The 17013-nt window shown below is 37.8% G+C and overlaps 1 protein-coding gene across 1 annotated transcript in view; it reads left to right on the top strand.

Moving 5' to 3' along the window:
- The window catches only part of LOC144646519 (uncharacterized), a 72816-nt gene extending 56997 nt beyond the window's left edge, over nt 1-15819 (top strand). Inside the window, exons 16-26 of the mRNA XM_078506498.1 lie at nt 332-403; nt 678-749; nt 1001-1072; nt 3199-3270; nt 4332-4403; nt 5866-5922; nt 6087-6265; nt 6296-6319; nt 11753-11872; nt 13409-14929; nt 15624-15819. Coding sequence (XP_078362624.1) covers nt 332-403; nt 678-749; nt 1001-1072; nt 3199-3270; nt 4332-4403; nt 5866-5922; nt 6087-6265; nt 6296-6319; nt 11753-11872; nt 13409-14929; nt 15624-15784 — 2422 coding nt within the window. The 3' untranslated portion in view covers nt 15785-15819. The remainder of the gene's footprint in view (nt 1-331; nt 404-677; nt 750-1000; nt 1073-3198; nt 3271-4331; nt 4404-5865; nt 5923-6086; nt 6266-6295; nt 6320-11752; nt 11873-13408; nt 14930-15623) is intronic.
- Nucleotides 15820-17013: the final 1194 nt, after the last annotated feature.

Below are 17013 nucleotides of genomic sequence, written 5' to 3'. Positions count from 1 at the left end.
GACGTTGACCTGTGAAAAGCATAAACCATGAAAGATACGACCCAAATGTTTACTGGAAAATTGGAAAAAAGTCATCGTTGTCTGTGACAGAATGAACATTTTAATATGTCAGGTTTCATAAATCATGCTCTTAAAGCTCTTAAGAAAGGAAACGACTTGATTATAAATAAGTGGAATGTTATTAAGCTTAGCAAACATGTCTACCAAGAATCCTTTTCGGTCTTATCGTTCATGTTTTATGCTTTTCAGGGGGTCAATATTTCCTCGATTTGGTGTATATTATTATTTTACTTACCCCACGCGAATTTATGAATAATGTTTTACTTTTTAGGGATATGTCCTTCAATAAGCTAATGTCCATACCAGATTTAGCGTTTTCTGGTTGCAAGAATTTAAAACAGTTGTAAGTAGTTGTTATTTATTTTTAAACAGTCGTGTTTAACACTAGAAGCTCACGAGGCCGTGTATATGAAATAAATATTATTAAACACAACTGTAAGATTCGCAAGTGGCAACAGGCTCACGAGTTGGCTATTAACAAAGCGCAGAGGAGTTGAACACGGGAATTTCAAATTTTTTGATTCAGGCATAGCTGGTAGCTCAGGATCGAATGCAGATTAGTTTGTAGAAACATTGGAAGACAATTTGTTAACTTAGCGATTTCTAATTTTTCCAAGGATATTAAGTTATAATTCCATCTCGCAAGTCAACAGTCGCACCTTTGCTGGGCTTAGGAATCTACAAAACTTGTAAGTGACAATTTTTCATGTCAAATTTACTGAGTGAACACTTTTGTGTAAGACCGACATTTAACCCTGTCCTTGCTTCGATTCTTAGAGATCATTGATTATTTCCAATGATACCATGGATTAGCATCCTATTTATGGTAATAGCATTACCCTCTCCTTTTCCCCCCTTAATGTTACAAATATTGTTGTAGAAAGCCAATATATTCGATATCTGCGTTATATTTCTATGTGTCTTTTTTATTGATTCCAAGAATGATGACCAACAACAGTCTGGCCTTCATTCCTGAAAACACTTTTGCTGACAACCCATTATTGCAACTCTTGTAAGTACTCTTAACCTTGTATGATGTCGAAAATCTCTTCGCGATCAATTCTAACACTTGGGCGTATATGCAAGGTTGTTGTGCAAATTTAAAAGAGCGGTCGGGGAGCGGAAAGGTGTGTTACATTCACGTCCCTTTGAATTGTCATACTTAATGATAGTTTGATAAAAAAAGAAGCGCTAGTTGGTAAATTTTAAGCTCGTTAATGAAATAAGGTGTTATTTTTATCATGTCACAAGCGTGGGGCAATGAAAATATTAGAGTCCCGGACGGGAATCAAACCCATGACCACCAAAACACCGGCTCGGGCTGGCGCTCTATCCACTGAGCTACGGGAAGGCTCATGGTAAGAAAGGCCAATTAATTATGGTTGACATACGTCCTGCAAACTGCTAGGGTCAATATTTTCGAAAGCGTACCGTATGATGATAAATAAAGAAAGATGGTAAACTTAAAGCACGGTATTGAAATGAAAAAAATGTAATGCTTAGTGCCCCACGCTCGTGATGTAATGAACATTACATCGTTTTAACGATTTAACGAATATTTTCATTAGGACTGTAATTATTTTGAGTTTTGAGCTTGCGGTGTTTATACTTTTGAGAGTTATTGCGGTTTTCAGTGAAATGCGAACTCTTAAATTCAAAATCCAACTAACGAATGCGTTTTTCGCTGCCGTCAATCATAATTACAGCGACAGCAAAGGAACCATGAAAAACAGAAACAAACAAAATGGATCGAAATCTACCAATCACAAAGGAAAGGAAAGTAAAACTTTATTTACACAGGGTGGCCAATTCAGCTCTAAGGCTGGTCTCCATAGGGGCCTTGTATCTTAAATAACCGGCACGCATACATGCATGCACAGGCGATGACGCTTTACAATGATCCCAGAAATTGCATTTTTTTTATTCATTTTAATTTTTATTTGCCTTGACTACAAAACGAACCTCCAATACATTACAAAACCTACAGTATGACAAGATAAATACATTAAATCATTATGAACTTCGTCATTTAGCAACAGAAAGGCCCAGGATTGATTTCCACACCGATACGATACTGAAGATTGTGTGACATTTCCGTATTAAAATGGTCTGAAATGTTATGAAGTCAACACCGCTTACTAAAATCACTTTATACATGCATTTATGCAACCTATCAAACAAAACATTTTAGATCAGCTAAATCAGCAATAGGGTAAAAGTTCCTTCTAAACTCTGGCTTTTCGTACAAATAGGAATACGGATACCGTCACTGTGTTATTTTTAATGGCTTGAGATAAATACCCGAATAAATATTATCAAAAGCAGTAAAAGGAAGTTGGCGAGTCGCGAAGGGAAAAGTTAAATATTATCGAAAATGCACGTCAAAGCAAACAATGATTTCAGATAGCTCACCTTTGCAATCTAATCAAGATACTGATGCCATCGGTAATTCAACATCAGTCAACTAAGTCTGCTATCACGTATGCCGACTTCGAATACACGTACAACGGTAAAAAAGTTATTTAAGCGAGCTCACAATTATTCTGTACATCATTCTCCCCTGACACCAAAACTCCGTTTAACTGTACGTTAAAAATCAATCGCGTTTTGCCGATGGATGCTCTTAAAGTTGATTCATACTCATTGACAATGAAAGATGGCGTACCGAAACTGAGTAAACAACAAAGTGCCTAGTTGCCAGTGCTACTCGGTTAAAGTAATCTCTCACCCTCACACGGCCGTCCACCGGGTGATAACATATAGGCGTCACCGCCTAAAAAATTAAGTAACATTAAAGAATTTTTATGAGAGGCGTGACCTTCTGACGTGGTTGAGGTGATCCTCTGTTTCCCGAGAGGTCCGCTAAGTTGATTGACGGCAGCAAAAGCGTTAACCGTTGGTTGAGGATTGAAAGTCAGAGTTCGCATTTCAGTGAAAACCGCAATAATGTCTTTAGTTGTGGCTTTCTTTTTTTTTTCAACAGTATGCTCTTCAACAGTATACGCTTATCATTTTAAAAAGTCATCGCTGTGACTGGGGTTTTTAAAAAGATACGTCTCTTGTGTGAAAACAGCCAATGATTGAAGCCCACTTTATATTAGTCCTAGGCTGTGACACAGTCTGCGTCATTATTTGCAGGTTTCTCCATGGCAACGCAATCAAATATATTGATGGTAACGCCTTTCGTGGACTCAGTAAGCTTAATGAACTGTGAGTTATTAATCCCAAAACAAACATTTAATGACTGGACCCGAGGGAAAGAGCAAGTTTTGTTTCTCGCGGATATCGATGTTTCCCGAGAGGGAAATTTCGAGATTCAAGGGAAGCAAGTAACTTATATAAAAGACGACTTTGCCATTCTTTGTTATGCTTGATCGAGGTCAAAAACGAGAGATTCTGATAATAATCTTACCTCTCCGATTAATTTTTCAACTTTTTGACAAAGTATCATGTTTCGTCTTCCTTTTGATCCTAAAAATTTTGCAGATTCCCTTGAAAACATAGTGACATCCACTCCAATAATCTTGGAAAAATGAAAGCTATCACTTGGCCCTTGAGACGACCATGAGTGTTGTTTGGTCAGTTTGGTAAAAGCTTGTCCGTTATAAATGACTAGGAGTTATTAACTTGTCCCTCGGAGGCGTCCAACATATTCACCGACCGACAGTTAATCCCGTGGTGTTATTGATGTTTAATGAATTTCAGTTAAACTTAATTAGGTTTTAGATTTGTGCGGGAGGAAATGTATTATTAATTAATCATGGGAAAATTGGAATCACAAAACTTTTATATGAAATTAATACTTGGCTTCACACTAGAGCTCTTAAGTACAATCTAAGTGCACTTACTACCTACTTGAGTGTAGTTCGAAGACGCCGAAGTACGCCGCCAAGTATGGTCTTCACCACACTTGAGAACGCACTTGGCCAATAGGAAATGGAAGACAAATGAAAGCGGCGTGCAGCATTGTCACGATTCTGAAGATGATTGACAGCTTCTACCTCAAGTAATATACTTTGTCGTCAAGTTTGAAGCCAGATTTTGTAAAATGCAACTTGAGATTTTCAAGTGCACTTGAGTCAAGTGCTTACTTGTAACTAACTTAGCTTCTAGTGTGAAGCCAGTAATATTTGTTGTCAGTTTGAAGACGCTGTGTGCTTGTAAAGTAAAGTTCGTTGCTACTGAGTTGTTCACCGTTAAAGAACACACAAATGCGTAAAATTGCTTGGGTTTGGTTACACATGCCATAACATTTATTATTTTGTTTTTAGGACACTATTTAACAATCCCTTAGGATTACTACCGTTAAAGATTTTCGACGAGATGACTTCCAATGTCACATTGTGAGTACAAAGATTGAGAAAAGAAGTACTTTACCACATAATGAAGTGAGATAAGTGATTAATTTTAGTGTAGTGCGTTAGTGATGTAGTTTCCCATTTCATTAGAGACTAAATTGGATTACGAGTACGAGATAGAATACAAGTACGATTTTATTGAAAATTGTTCTTCTGTTTTCGATTATTACATAACACAACAATCTTGCACCGATAGTCTCTTATATAATTGGTCAGCAACAGGGAGGAGTGTGAGATCTGAGAACGCAACTGGATTGAACTTCGAATGTCTTACTCGTACCTAAATTAACTCGTAATCATATGGTTATCATCATCATACTCATTACCTTTTCCCCAACTAGGAAATAGGGCCTGTTTACAAATCCCAATTTTACCTACAAGACACGCCTGCGGGGTACCATAGTAGTTTTAGACTTGACAACGATGAATACAACTACCAGGAATCACTGCAAGCGTTTTCCATAGAGAAGATCGAGCGTTACGTTACGGTGGCCCATCATTCTTACTCTTATTATGTATGGCCCGTTGGTGTAGCGAATAATCATACTGTAGTTAGATTCAAATCTTTGAGCAGCAGCGCGCGTTTTTGTCATATACTAACGACTCAGATGAGGGTTTCAATGGGGTCAACCGTTAGACGTAAAACGGCCAAAAATTTAGCCGTAATGCTAGATTTCCACTGACGCGTAATTTTTTACGTGCGTAAAAAAAATTAGAAACAATGTATGAACGACTTGCGTAAACGTGAACGCAAGTCGTTCATACATTGTCTCTAATTTTTTAGGCACGTAAAAAAATATGCGTCAGTGGAAATCCACCTTTAGGCGTAAAAATTGGAAAATTTTAACCGTTAGCCGTAAAATATGTTAACCGTGAAACATCGGTCAGTAATTATAAATAAACCAAATAAGGTCACTTCATCGTCCCAGAATGGCCCTGAGACCTAAAACATGTTTTTCAATAATGGAAATTAATTTTCAACTTCTTAAAACAATGAAAATTAACTTTTAACTTCTGTTAACCGTTATGGAAATAAGTTAACTGTTAGCCGTAAAAAGCCAAAATTTTAACCGTTAACCGTAAAAGCCACCATCCCATTGAGACCCTCTCAGATGGTCTTTTGCAGCAAACCTGCAATTTTGTGTCCAAAACAAGATTAAATGTTACAACGTTTTAATTTTTCGACAAGTCTCTCAGTCGCTAAATCAGCCTGTTCCTACCTGACACAAAATAAGGTATAATTTACTACTAGCTTGTGTAAATCATGTAATTTTGTACAAACATTGTTATGCGGAATCTATGTATGAAATTAAGAAGTTTACTCAGGAAATTGGACAGTGACAAGCAAAGGTCCTCCCTGCGTTCTTACGTGGCCTTAACACCAACTATTATCACCGTTGTATAATCTTCAGAAACCACCCCAATGACACAACGTGTTAAATTGCAGGGCTATTTCGTGTAGAAATCTTCAGACGCTTACTCCAGGAATATATACCGCTTTTATGTAAGTGAAACACAATCTTATACACGAATATATCGGTCAAAATGTAGTGTCTGCTTCTTCTAAGTTTTTAGAACTTGCTGCTAGCTGTTGTCTTGTTTTGCTATCTTAGTTTGAATTGAATATTACAGTAACGTTTTGATACTCGCTGTTTTCTTCATCCACAGTGAATGTGCTCCGTCAGCATCCTACCATGTAGTCATTTACGATGATCTAACTGACCATTTGGAAGGCTTTATTGGTTCAGGCTTCATATGTCAGAAATGCCAAATCCCACCCGGGCATTCCAAATGCCGAAATTGCAGCTTTTGCATGACTGGTACCTATAGTACCTATAATCCCTATAGTTACCAGCGCTCCTATAGCAAGCTTATAGCTTCTTGTCTACAATGTCCCGCAGGTAATGTTTCAGTGTTTGTGATATATTACTCGCATTCTTTAAAGGAAAATGGTGTTAAAAAATACGAGAGTTTAAGTGTCATTGTCAGAGAAAACCAGGCAATGTCAAAAGATGGGGGTCAGCCGATTTCCCTAATATTTTCAGCATTTAAAACCTATCAGATAAGATAAAGATTGGTGGCATTTAAATGATTTTCTGACTTTTCAATCCTGAGATTGACCACCCCCCTAGTTTTTGACACAGAAAGTGCCAAAACTTTTCATAAAAAAGGCCAAATTCGCGGTGCAGGAAACAGATCTTCCTTTTGCATTTCGTGCACAAAACTTTTTCTCAAGGTAAATTAACTGGTTGTTGATGTTTTGCATGCTTAGAAACAACTTTTCAGTTTAACTGTAATTTTTACCATATTTTCTAAACTGGGTAGGTAGCTTGTGCCTTGCCGCAGAGTGAATTTGGGGGATTTTCAAATTTAATTTTTTCAAAAGTGCGGTGGTTTATTTTTTATTAAAAGCCATTTTATAACAGTCCATACCCTTCTTAATCAAAAACAAGAATTTATTGATTGGCACAAGAAACTCTTTTTCCACGAATTCAGTTCAAAAATGCCTCTGATTGCTCTTATGGCTATTTTCCTGCCAAAATTAAATCTCACTAAAATATCACAAAACATCGATAAAATTACATTTTAAAATGAAATAGTTGTATTTTAATTCATTTGAAAGGTGTAGAAACTTCAGCAAATGTGTTAATAATTAATTTCGAATTAACTATGTTAATTAAAGTATTTGATACCGCAGACCGTGCATGAATTCATTGTGTATTTCCCGAAAAAATTTAGTCGTATTTAATTACGTAAGTATTGCTTGGATTTTCATAAATTAGTTTGGTATGTCTTAAAAGCGAGAATATAAACCTAATATATATCGTTCTAAGTAGTAATGATCCAAGGTATTAAAGTAAGAAACCACGAGACGTTATTTCTCACGTTCGACGCGGAACTTTTGTCAGTTTCAATTCATGTTATCACGTGTCATTTGGGACAAACACTCTTATAAGTATGAATTGTTCGTTAGCTTTACAAGAATCACCTTGTGGTCTTCTCGGATATAGTACATAACTATTCTACCGTTAGATGCTTGTAAACAAGATGTTACAGTTCACTTACTAGGTCTTGTTGTGAGTGGCAAGCGAGAATGGCGATTTCGAAGTTCACTGAGATGGAGCTCACTTCATTCAGATAAGGTCACTTTGACGACCTTTGACTTATCCGTTGATAGAGTGGCAGGTATGAGCATCTGTCCAGAACACTAAAAGAGAAGTAACAGCCGACTGCAGGCGACTGGCGACCTTGAAAAAGACCTGTTGTTATCATTGCACAAAGATCAATGCAAACAGATTAATGACACACGCCGTGTTTGCATGACCTTTGTAATCTATGCAATACTGTCACGCTGGTTGTAATTTGAGCTCCTCTCTTTTCAAGTTCGTCTCAAATTCTTTTCATCCCAAAAGAGACGCAAACACGCACACAAGACCCAAGTAGACGTACACAGGTAGAAGTTTAGCTGAGCAATTTTTATGCTAGAATCGTTAGTAATACATGTAGGAAGCATTTTGTCCTTAAACCATTGCTTATAGCAACTGTTATCGTAACGCTCTTGATGAACTTGTGTGCTAATTATTCTAATGTACTCTTATTTGACCAATAAACGCACAAATCTCTGTTTTGGATATATGTTGTTAAGGACTGTACTCTCGTTTTTATCACTGAAGACGACGGTAATATGTCCCAACACCCATCTAAATTTGTACAGAAGCACAACGTTCAGCAATATGGCCCATAAAGTTCATAAATCCGAGCTTTCATTTCCTATAATAAAATAACAATCATAGATCATGGGGCACCTGTGGGGATAATGATGATGTTGTTGTTGTTGTTGTTGTTGATGATGATGAAAGATTGGTTTTCCCATTGTGTTCTATTTAAACGATAGAGTGTTTCTGTCTCGGAACTATCGGCTGATAGTTGTTCCGCGGAAATTTAATGTTCTTCAAACAAATATTAGCCCGAGAATAATATGCTAGTATGCTAATATGCTAGTTTTTATAAGAACATCAAATTTCCAAGGGGCAACTATCAGACAGATAGTTCCGAGACAGAAACACTCTATCGTTTTTATTGTTCACCAGTAAAATTTTCTTCCGCGCGCCCATTCTAAAACCAGCATCGTGATTTATTTTTTTCTTTTCAGAATAAAAAACTCAATTGAAAGCCGAAATTTAATGGAAAACTTTATCGTGAAATGAAAACAACTTTAGCTCACCGGTAGCGGCATTGCTTTCACTGAAGTGTACTAAAGTTTTCTGTTACTGTATAAAACAAACAGATTCAATTTTGCCGTGGTTCTGTTCAGTTATAGATCACAGAAGACGCCGTCAAAATGTGGTAAGAACATCAGCACTTTTTTGTTCATACCACATTTTGACGTCATGTGTGATCTGTAACTGAACAGACGCACGGCAAAATAGAATCTATTTGTTAATTATTTGGGATTAGTGGAAAACACGGGGCCGGGATCTCGGGATCCCGGGGTCCCGTGGTGTAGAAAACGCGGGGTCCCGGGGTGTGGAAAACGCGGGGTCCCGGGGTCTGTGGAAACAAGGGGTGTGGAAAACGCGGGGTCCCACGTATTTTTTTATTCCAAAGTTGAATTTGTTTTTTGTTTTTTCAAACAGTTACTAGCGGCTTGTGAATTGTTTTAGGGTTCTTTTTAAAAATCGCTATGCTCTCAGACTCTTTCAGTGATATGAAAAGGTAGGTCGTTCCAAAGTTTAGGGGCGTAAAAAGAAAAGGATCTTTAAAGGTATGTACATGTTTTCACATCAGGAATTTGTAAGAGTAATTGGCCAGATGATCGAAGGGAATAAGCTGGTTTATAGGCGTTAAAAAGACAAGTTAAGTAGGTTGGTGAATGACAATTAAGGGCTTTGTAGGTTAAAAGTAGGATCTTAAAAACGATGCGTGATTTGACAGGAAGCCAGTGCATGTCCTTGAGGGTGGGAGTTATGTGTTCTTTCCGCTTAGTTCCAGTAATCAGTCGCGCTGCAATGTTCTTTATTCGGCTGCAGTTTATCATGCTCAAGCTTAGGGAGGCCGTAGAGTATACTGTTGCAGTGACAAAAGCGTTCACATTTGAGATTGTCATGACAGATATTCCTCATCCTAAATACTCGGTACTGCCAAAACCACGGCACCCCACGCCGATTCATGAATGAAACTAGGTGAATGAAGTCAGCGCAGTGCCAGTCATGTACGATGTTGGCGCGTAGTTTGTCTTAATGTTTTCGGATTCAGGATAAAAATTTGTAGGTTAATTTTTGGCAAAAAATTATTTCCAACTAACAAAATGTATATAACTCATATTTAGTTTTTTTTTTTAAATGGAAAAAATACGATATTCATAAGGATCACAAAGACAAGTATATGATTCACAACCTTAAATGGCTTTTTTTACGACATTAATAATAGGCTTTCAACGCAAGGAAACACGTTTTACGAATGTATTTACTTTGGTGATAAACTATTATACATGTCTTTTTAGCCAGAATTTTTTTATTTTATTTTTAGACCCCGGGACCCCGCGTTTTCCACAGACACCGGGACCCGCGTTTTCCGCATTCCGGGCTTTCCACACCCCGTGCTTTTTACTGACCCCGGGACCCCGCGTTTTCCACACCCCGGGCTTTCCACACCCCGTGTTTTTTACTGACCTCGGGACCCCGCGTTTTCCACAACCCGTCTTTTCCACACCCCGAGACTCCGGGACCCCGACCTCGTGTTTTCCACTAATCCAATTATTTGGGTCTTGTGTGCGTTTTTGTGTCTCTTTTGGGATAAAAAGAATTCGAGACAAACTTGAAAAGAGAGGAGCTCAAATTACAACCAGCGTGACAGTATTGCATAGATTACAAAGGTCATGCAAACACGGCGTGTGTCATTAATCTGTTTGCATTGATCTTTGTGCAATGATAACAACAGGTCTTTTTCAAGGTCGCCAGTCGCCTGCAGTCGGCTGTTACTTCTCTTTTAGTGTTCTGGACAGATGCTCATACCTGCCACTCTATCAACGGATAAGTCAAAGGTCGTCAAAGTGACCTTATCTGAATGAAGTGAGCTCCATCTCAGTGAACTTCGAAATCGCCATTCTCGCTTGCCACTCACAACAAGACCTAGTAAGTGAACTGTAACATCTTGCTTACAAGCATCTAACGGTAGAATAGTTATGTACTATATCCGAGAAGACCACAAGGTGATTCTTGTAAAGCTAACGAACAATTCATACTTATAAGAGTGTTTGTCCCAAATGACACGTGATAACATGAATTGAAACTGACAAAAGTTCCGCGTCGAACGTGAGAAATAACGTCTCGTGGTTTCTTACTTTAATACCTTGGATCATTACTACTTAGAATGATATATATTAAGTTTATATTCTCGCTTTTAAGACATACCAAACTAATTTATGAAAATCCAAGCAATACTTACGTAATTAAATACGACTAAATTTTTTCGGGAAATACACAATGAATTCATGCACGGTCTGCGGTATCAATTACTTTAATTAATAACACATTTGCTGAAGTTTCTACACCTTTCAAATGAATTAAAATACAACTATTTCATTTTAAAATGTAATTTTATCGATGTTTTGTGATATTTTAGTGAGATTTAATTTTGGCAGGAAAATAGCCATAAGAGCAATCAGAGGCATTTTTGAACTGAATTCGTGGAAAAAGAGTTTCTTGTGCCAATCAATAAATTCTTGTTTTTGATTAAGAAGGGTATGGACTGTTATAAAATGGCTTTTAATAAAAAATAAACCACCGCACTTTTGAAAAAATTAAATTTGAAAATCCCCCAAATTCACTCTGCGGCAAGGCACAAGCTACCTACCCAGTTTAGAAAATATGGTAAAAATTACAGTTAAACTGAAAAGTTGTTTCTAAGCATGCAAAACATCAACAACCAGTTAATTTACCTTGAGAAAAAGTTTTGTGCACGAAATACAAAAGGAAGATCTGTTTCCTGCACCGCGAATTTGGCCTTTTTTATGAAAAGTTTTGGCACTTTCTGTGCCAAAAACTAGGGGGGTGGTCAATCTCAGGATTGAAAAGGCAGAAAATCATTTAAATGCCACCAATCTTAATCTTATCTGATAGGTTTTAAATGCTGAAAATATTAGGGAAATCGGCTGACCCCCATCTTTTGACATTGCCTGGTTTTCTCTGACAATGACACTTAATACACAAAATCACTGACTGATCCCGAGCATTGAAAAGCCTGTTCGACGACCGTGCGCGTGTCTACATTGAATCGCGTTAAATAGGAAGGATGTTAAATCCAATTTTAAAAAGCCTCTGCTTCACTTTCAGGAGGTTTTTATCAAGACGAAATGGGGCAATTTAAATGTAAGAATTGCAGCATAGGCACATATGTTCCAGAGAAGGATCATCCTGGAAAAAGTGCAACCGACTGTCGTGCATGTCCGTATGGTAAGTAGCACGTAAAAAAAAATGTTTCGAGTACCTTAGTTTGTTCTCGGACGAAGCAGGTAGAAGCACTTAGAAATTGCAGGTAATTATGAAGCGTGCTTCAGGCGTTTAGTGACTTTTCAAGTTAGTTGATTAAGGCTTGTTAACCGCTATTGAATGGGAAAACTGTCGTTTCGAGCGTTATAAGATAAATAAGTCCTTAAATTACTCCGACGTAGTAACATCAATTTCATTTTCTACGACAAGAATTGCCGATTACACAATCGATCATGGTCTGGGTATTGACTGGAATTTCGCATATTAGCCTATAGGAAATGGGAAATGTACAAATTTGTATTTTTGCACCTGACGAATTCATGAATTTGCTTTCCTCTCAGGAGGCCTTTTTCTAGCTTTACTTTCACTATCGAGTGGCTTTGAGTTTTGAAAATTCTCTTACCATTCAGTGTGGCCGAAAGTGCTTTGTTTCCACTTGTCTTAAGAGACAGAAAACGTTTTTTTTTTTTTTGCGGAGCTCCTAAGCATAGCACCATAACCATGAAAGAAGGAACACTATCGAAATGAGTTTTCATGGTCAACATGGATAGCGGCGTGGTTCGCGGGCGCGTACGTACGGCGTACATACATACGGAGTCGCGCAACATGGCGGCCATAGTTTGATGGTAGAAAGAGTGAAGCAAGAGGGCCCTATAAAGGCGGCCGTATAAAGCGGCCTTTAAAATTTAAAGAGGTTTGAAAAGAAAAACAAGAAGCAATGAAACAAAATGTGGCTGAAAATTACGTGTAGAAAGTAATCGACCGCCAAAAAAGTGGGCATTGAGAGCCATAATCTTTCGTGTCTATCTGTAAAGCCAGCATCGTACATAAAGGAGCATTCGAAAGCTAAATCGGGTTGATATAATAAACAAACCATTTTATTGCTACGGGGTAAAAAAAAAAAAATTGAACCTCTGGGATTTGATCTCGCCACCTCCCGAGCCGCAGACTGGCACCTTACCGATTGAGCTAATCCGACAGACTCTGTAATGAACGTTGAATATATCCTATATCAATGTAATAGATATTGTGGAGTCAACTAAACTGCTGCGAAACTATAACAGGATTGCGAAACTATTTTCTATTGCTAGAAAGCAGATAATTTACTGTACTCTAAAGTAATTTTTCGTGCCATGAGTAATGATTTTGCCCCGCTTTAAGATTATTATTTTTGTCGTACTGCTGACATTCAGTTTAACCGTGAGCTATTTAAATTTGTCTTGCATCTATAAACCGCCATAAACATTAGTACTTTGGCCGCTTATTCACTAGAATGAAAACATTGTAAGCTCCAGTGAAAATTAAATAAATAGGGAGCTCCGCTTTTAGGCTTGCCTAAATCTATATATTAGTCATTATATCTAGCACGTGCAGTTGCTCTCTTCTTCTATCCATAGTATCGTTCGATCTCGTTTTTAAGATTTCGTCGGACAACGTTATTATGTGAAGAAAGACAGTTTACATACACATTACTAATTTAATTCCTTTTATGCCAAACAGGTACCCGATCTAATGAAACGGCTGGTTATCGTGCATGCAGATGCCTTCATAATTTCTACCGCTTTGATCGTTTTGGTCCCTGCACAGCATGTCCAGATTATGGCCTTAACTGCGACAACGATACTGCAATCCTGGCACCAAACTATTTCTGGAAGTGGAACAACCAAGCGATGAAAAATTACACAGAATTTGTTGTAAACATTCACACTATTGGGCCGGAATACAACAAAAATTTCTCTACATTTCAAGGACTATTACCAAAGCCTCTAAAATGTCCTTATCCGGGGTCCTGCAAGGGTGGAATTAGCTCAGCATGTAGCGTAGGATACCAGGGGACTCTATGTGCAACATGTTCTTATAACCACTATCTCCGATTTAACAGCTGTCATCAATGTCCTAGAATGGCTGTTACCATCATTTCTTGTGTTGTTGTAATTATGGTCTTTGCGTTGTTGTTTGTGATGGTTCTCTGGGGTGACTCGAGACGTACAGAAGACGATCGCACTCGTACTGTTGCAGATGTCATCATGTCTTGCGCAAAGATTGTTATTGGTTTTTATCAGGTTGTTGCTGGTATTTTCTCGGCATTGTTGAGAGTCCAGTGGCCTGTAATCCTTATTTCCATGGAAAAATATCTGAAGTTTGTTGAAGGAAACATTTTGCAATTTGCACCACTAAGCTGCATTCATCCTCTAATTCGACTGGACCCATTCCTACAATTTGTTTTTGCTATTGGCATTAACATCTTAGTCGTTTTCCTGATACTGCTCTACCTCTTACTAAAAAAACGAAGCATCAACAAGATGGAGATTTTCCGGAGCGAGAAACTTAAGAAAGTCTCAAGCTTAAAAAAATCTTGCTATCGAAACATATTCTTATTTCTTCTTTTGTCATACCCAATGACAAGTAAGAAGATTATTGAAATTCTGCCTTTGCCTGGAGTTTGTGTGGACGTGTGCTTCAGCACAGATGGAAGCGAATGTGTTTCTCTGCTGAAAGCTGATTACTCTATCCACTGTCTTTCCCATCGACACAACGTCTTTTGGCACATAGCTGCTGCGTTTGCACTGTATCCTGTGCTTTTTCCTTTGCTGCTACTGTTTCCTATCTACAAGTATCGAGAGGCTAACCCTGATGAGAAAGAAATTGCTTTTGGCCTCAGATTGTTCTTTGAAAATTACAAAGAAAAATATTGGTTTTGGGAGATTGTCGAGATGTATCGAAAGCTGATTTTAATTTCGTTCATCCTTCTGTTTAACACCGAAAGCCGTTCTCAAATTGGCTTTGCCGTGATCGTTGCCAGTGCATCTGGAATTGCCTACACCATCTTCCGACCGATAAAAGGCAAATTTGAAGATCGACTTCAAACGTTTGTTCTTTGGATAATATTCTTTAACGTTTGTCTTGCTGCAATATATTCACAGCCTAACGACAGCAGCAACACATCTAGCACCAACAACTCCACTTTCGTGAATGCGATGTTCCTGGCTATCAACAGTGCCGTGCTGATATTGGCCGTAGGTAAGGCTTGCCTGCAGCTTAAAAATTAATTGGTGCTTTGAGGTTGAAATCAAACCTACCCTGTAACAACAACCCCAGGAGGGTACTCATGAAATCAAGTGACGAGAATGATAGACTTACTTTTTGGGGTTGGAAATTTTCGATTCCAGGAATTTTTGGGTGGGAAATCTCGCAAATAGTTTTTGGGTGGCTTGATTCAAGTAGGACTGAAATTTTGGTTTAATAAAAACAAGGCAGTGGTAGGAGTGCTCGCCTCGTCCTTGTTCCAAGAGTTTTTTCTTCCGGTTCTCCGATTTTCCTCCCTCCACAAAAACCCTCACTTCCAAATTCCAATTTGATCTGGAATCAGTAGGATCATGAAGCACCACTTAGTGGAAGATCTCACTGTAAATTCCAATTATTTATTATTATAGTTATTATTAATTTAAAGATTCGTAGCTGCGTATTTGTGCAGATAAAGTAAACACAAACGTGTTTTTAATGTCTTTCTTTGTGTTACATCGTTCCCACCTTCCTGGAAATTTAAGGGTAACAAATTCGGCATGGGGATTTTTGGAGGATTATGTTTGTCCAAGGATTGACAACATCCCCATCCTAACTCCCTTTCGTTCGCGTGCGCATCGACCGACTAGTTGTCTCTTTTCATAGAAGACAGAGGCTCATTAAAGTTTGTCTGGTTCCATTGTTTTATTAGGAAAGGGGTTGCTACATGTGAGGGCTTTCTGGAGAGGACTGTCTTCTTGCCTGGTGCAATGTTTTTACCTTATTCGCCGAGGTTGTTTTGAAGGCCGCCGCAGAGGAAGCAATTTCCTGCTTTTCCATCCAACAGAAGAACAACTATCTTTTGAGGACTAAAAGTTTAAACGTTGTTATGGCTGTATCATGTAACTCCGCGAAATAATTTGAATTTTATGCTTTTTTGTGCTTGTTTATAGACATTGTAGCCGTGTGTACATACAATAGGTTAATTTTAATTGATTGCGTATCAATTAATTAAGTAAGTAATTGACTTACTTAAGGTGCATATGAAGTACAGTATAATGGCTGCTTATTTAAAAGGCTTTTCAAAATAAAGAAAAATGGCTTTTCCGTTTTGAAATTTCTTTTTTCGTTTTAGAGATATTAACGTAACGAAAACGAAAGTGATGAAGTCATTAATCGTTCCACAAAAGGACAAAACACTGAATCAAGAGTATCAGTTTAGAAATATTAGAGAAGTGCTCTTCAAACTCGGCACCAGTAATGTAATCTCGTCTGCATAATACATAGACGTAAATATATCTAAAACGAAAAAAAGATATTTTTAAAAGGGAAAACTCCAGTCTTCTTTATTTTGAAAAGCCCTCAAAATAAGCAGCAATTAGTTTTTACTTCATATGCACTTCAATTTAATAAAGTGCACGTACAGTGGAGTCCCGATTTCTCGAGCCTTCCGAGAACTTAGACCAAACTTGCTTTACTTGAATATTGTAAGTTTGGTTGAATGTTAATTTTTTTGAAACCTCGATAAAGGAACAGTGTCACGAGAAGTCTTTAAACTTTTTGTGTAAAATATGCTAGAACTGTGAGGGTGCACTCACATTGATATCAATTGTTTTTATTTAATTTTTATCCAATTAAAACTGTCAAACTTGAAAACGTCGACCTGACTTTTTTAACTCTTCAGCCACTTTATTGCTATTCGCACGTAGCCACACCAGTTTTTAACAATTACTATGACTAGTACAACTTGTTTTAGCAAGGCCAGGCAACTATTAGTAGAATCCTATTGATACCAACACCTTTATTGAATTTTCAATAAGCAATATATCTTGGTGACACTGCCCCTTTAAGAGGTTAATTCTTAACTACAGATAAAGAGCTGTTGGTAAGGAATTGCTGAAGGTGGTTTTGGTGGCAAGCCTTTTTGGAGCGTTTGGTGATGTTAAATGGTGATTCTTTTTTTATGGTGGGGGGGGGGGGGACCTGCGTTTAAAAAAATAATATTGCTCGCGCGTAACTAGTGCCAGTCCCAGACCGCGCGTTAGCATTTAAAATCGCTGAAACGCAGAAGAAAGAGAGTTAAGTTTCGATAGTTTTGGCAA

Source organism: Oculina patagonica, chromosome 1 (assembly GCF_052425735.1).
Source record: "Oculina patagonica isolate OP01 chromosome 1, crgOcupat, whole genome shotgun sequence".
In the NCBI taxonomy this organism is placed as follows: Eukaryota; Metazoa; Cnidaria; class Anthozoa; order Scleractinia; family Oculinidae; genus Oculina; species Oculina patagonica.
This window is presented reverse-complemented; position numbering and strand designations above follow the sequence as displayed.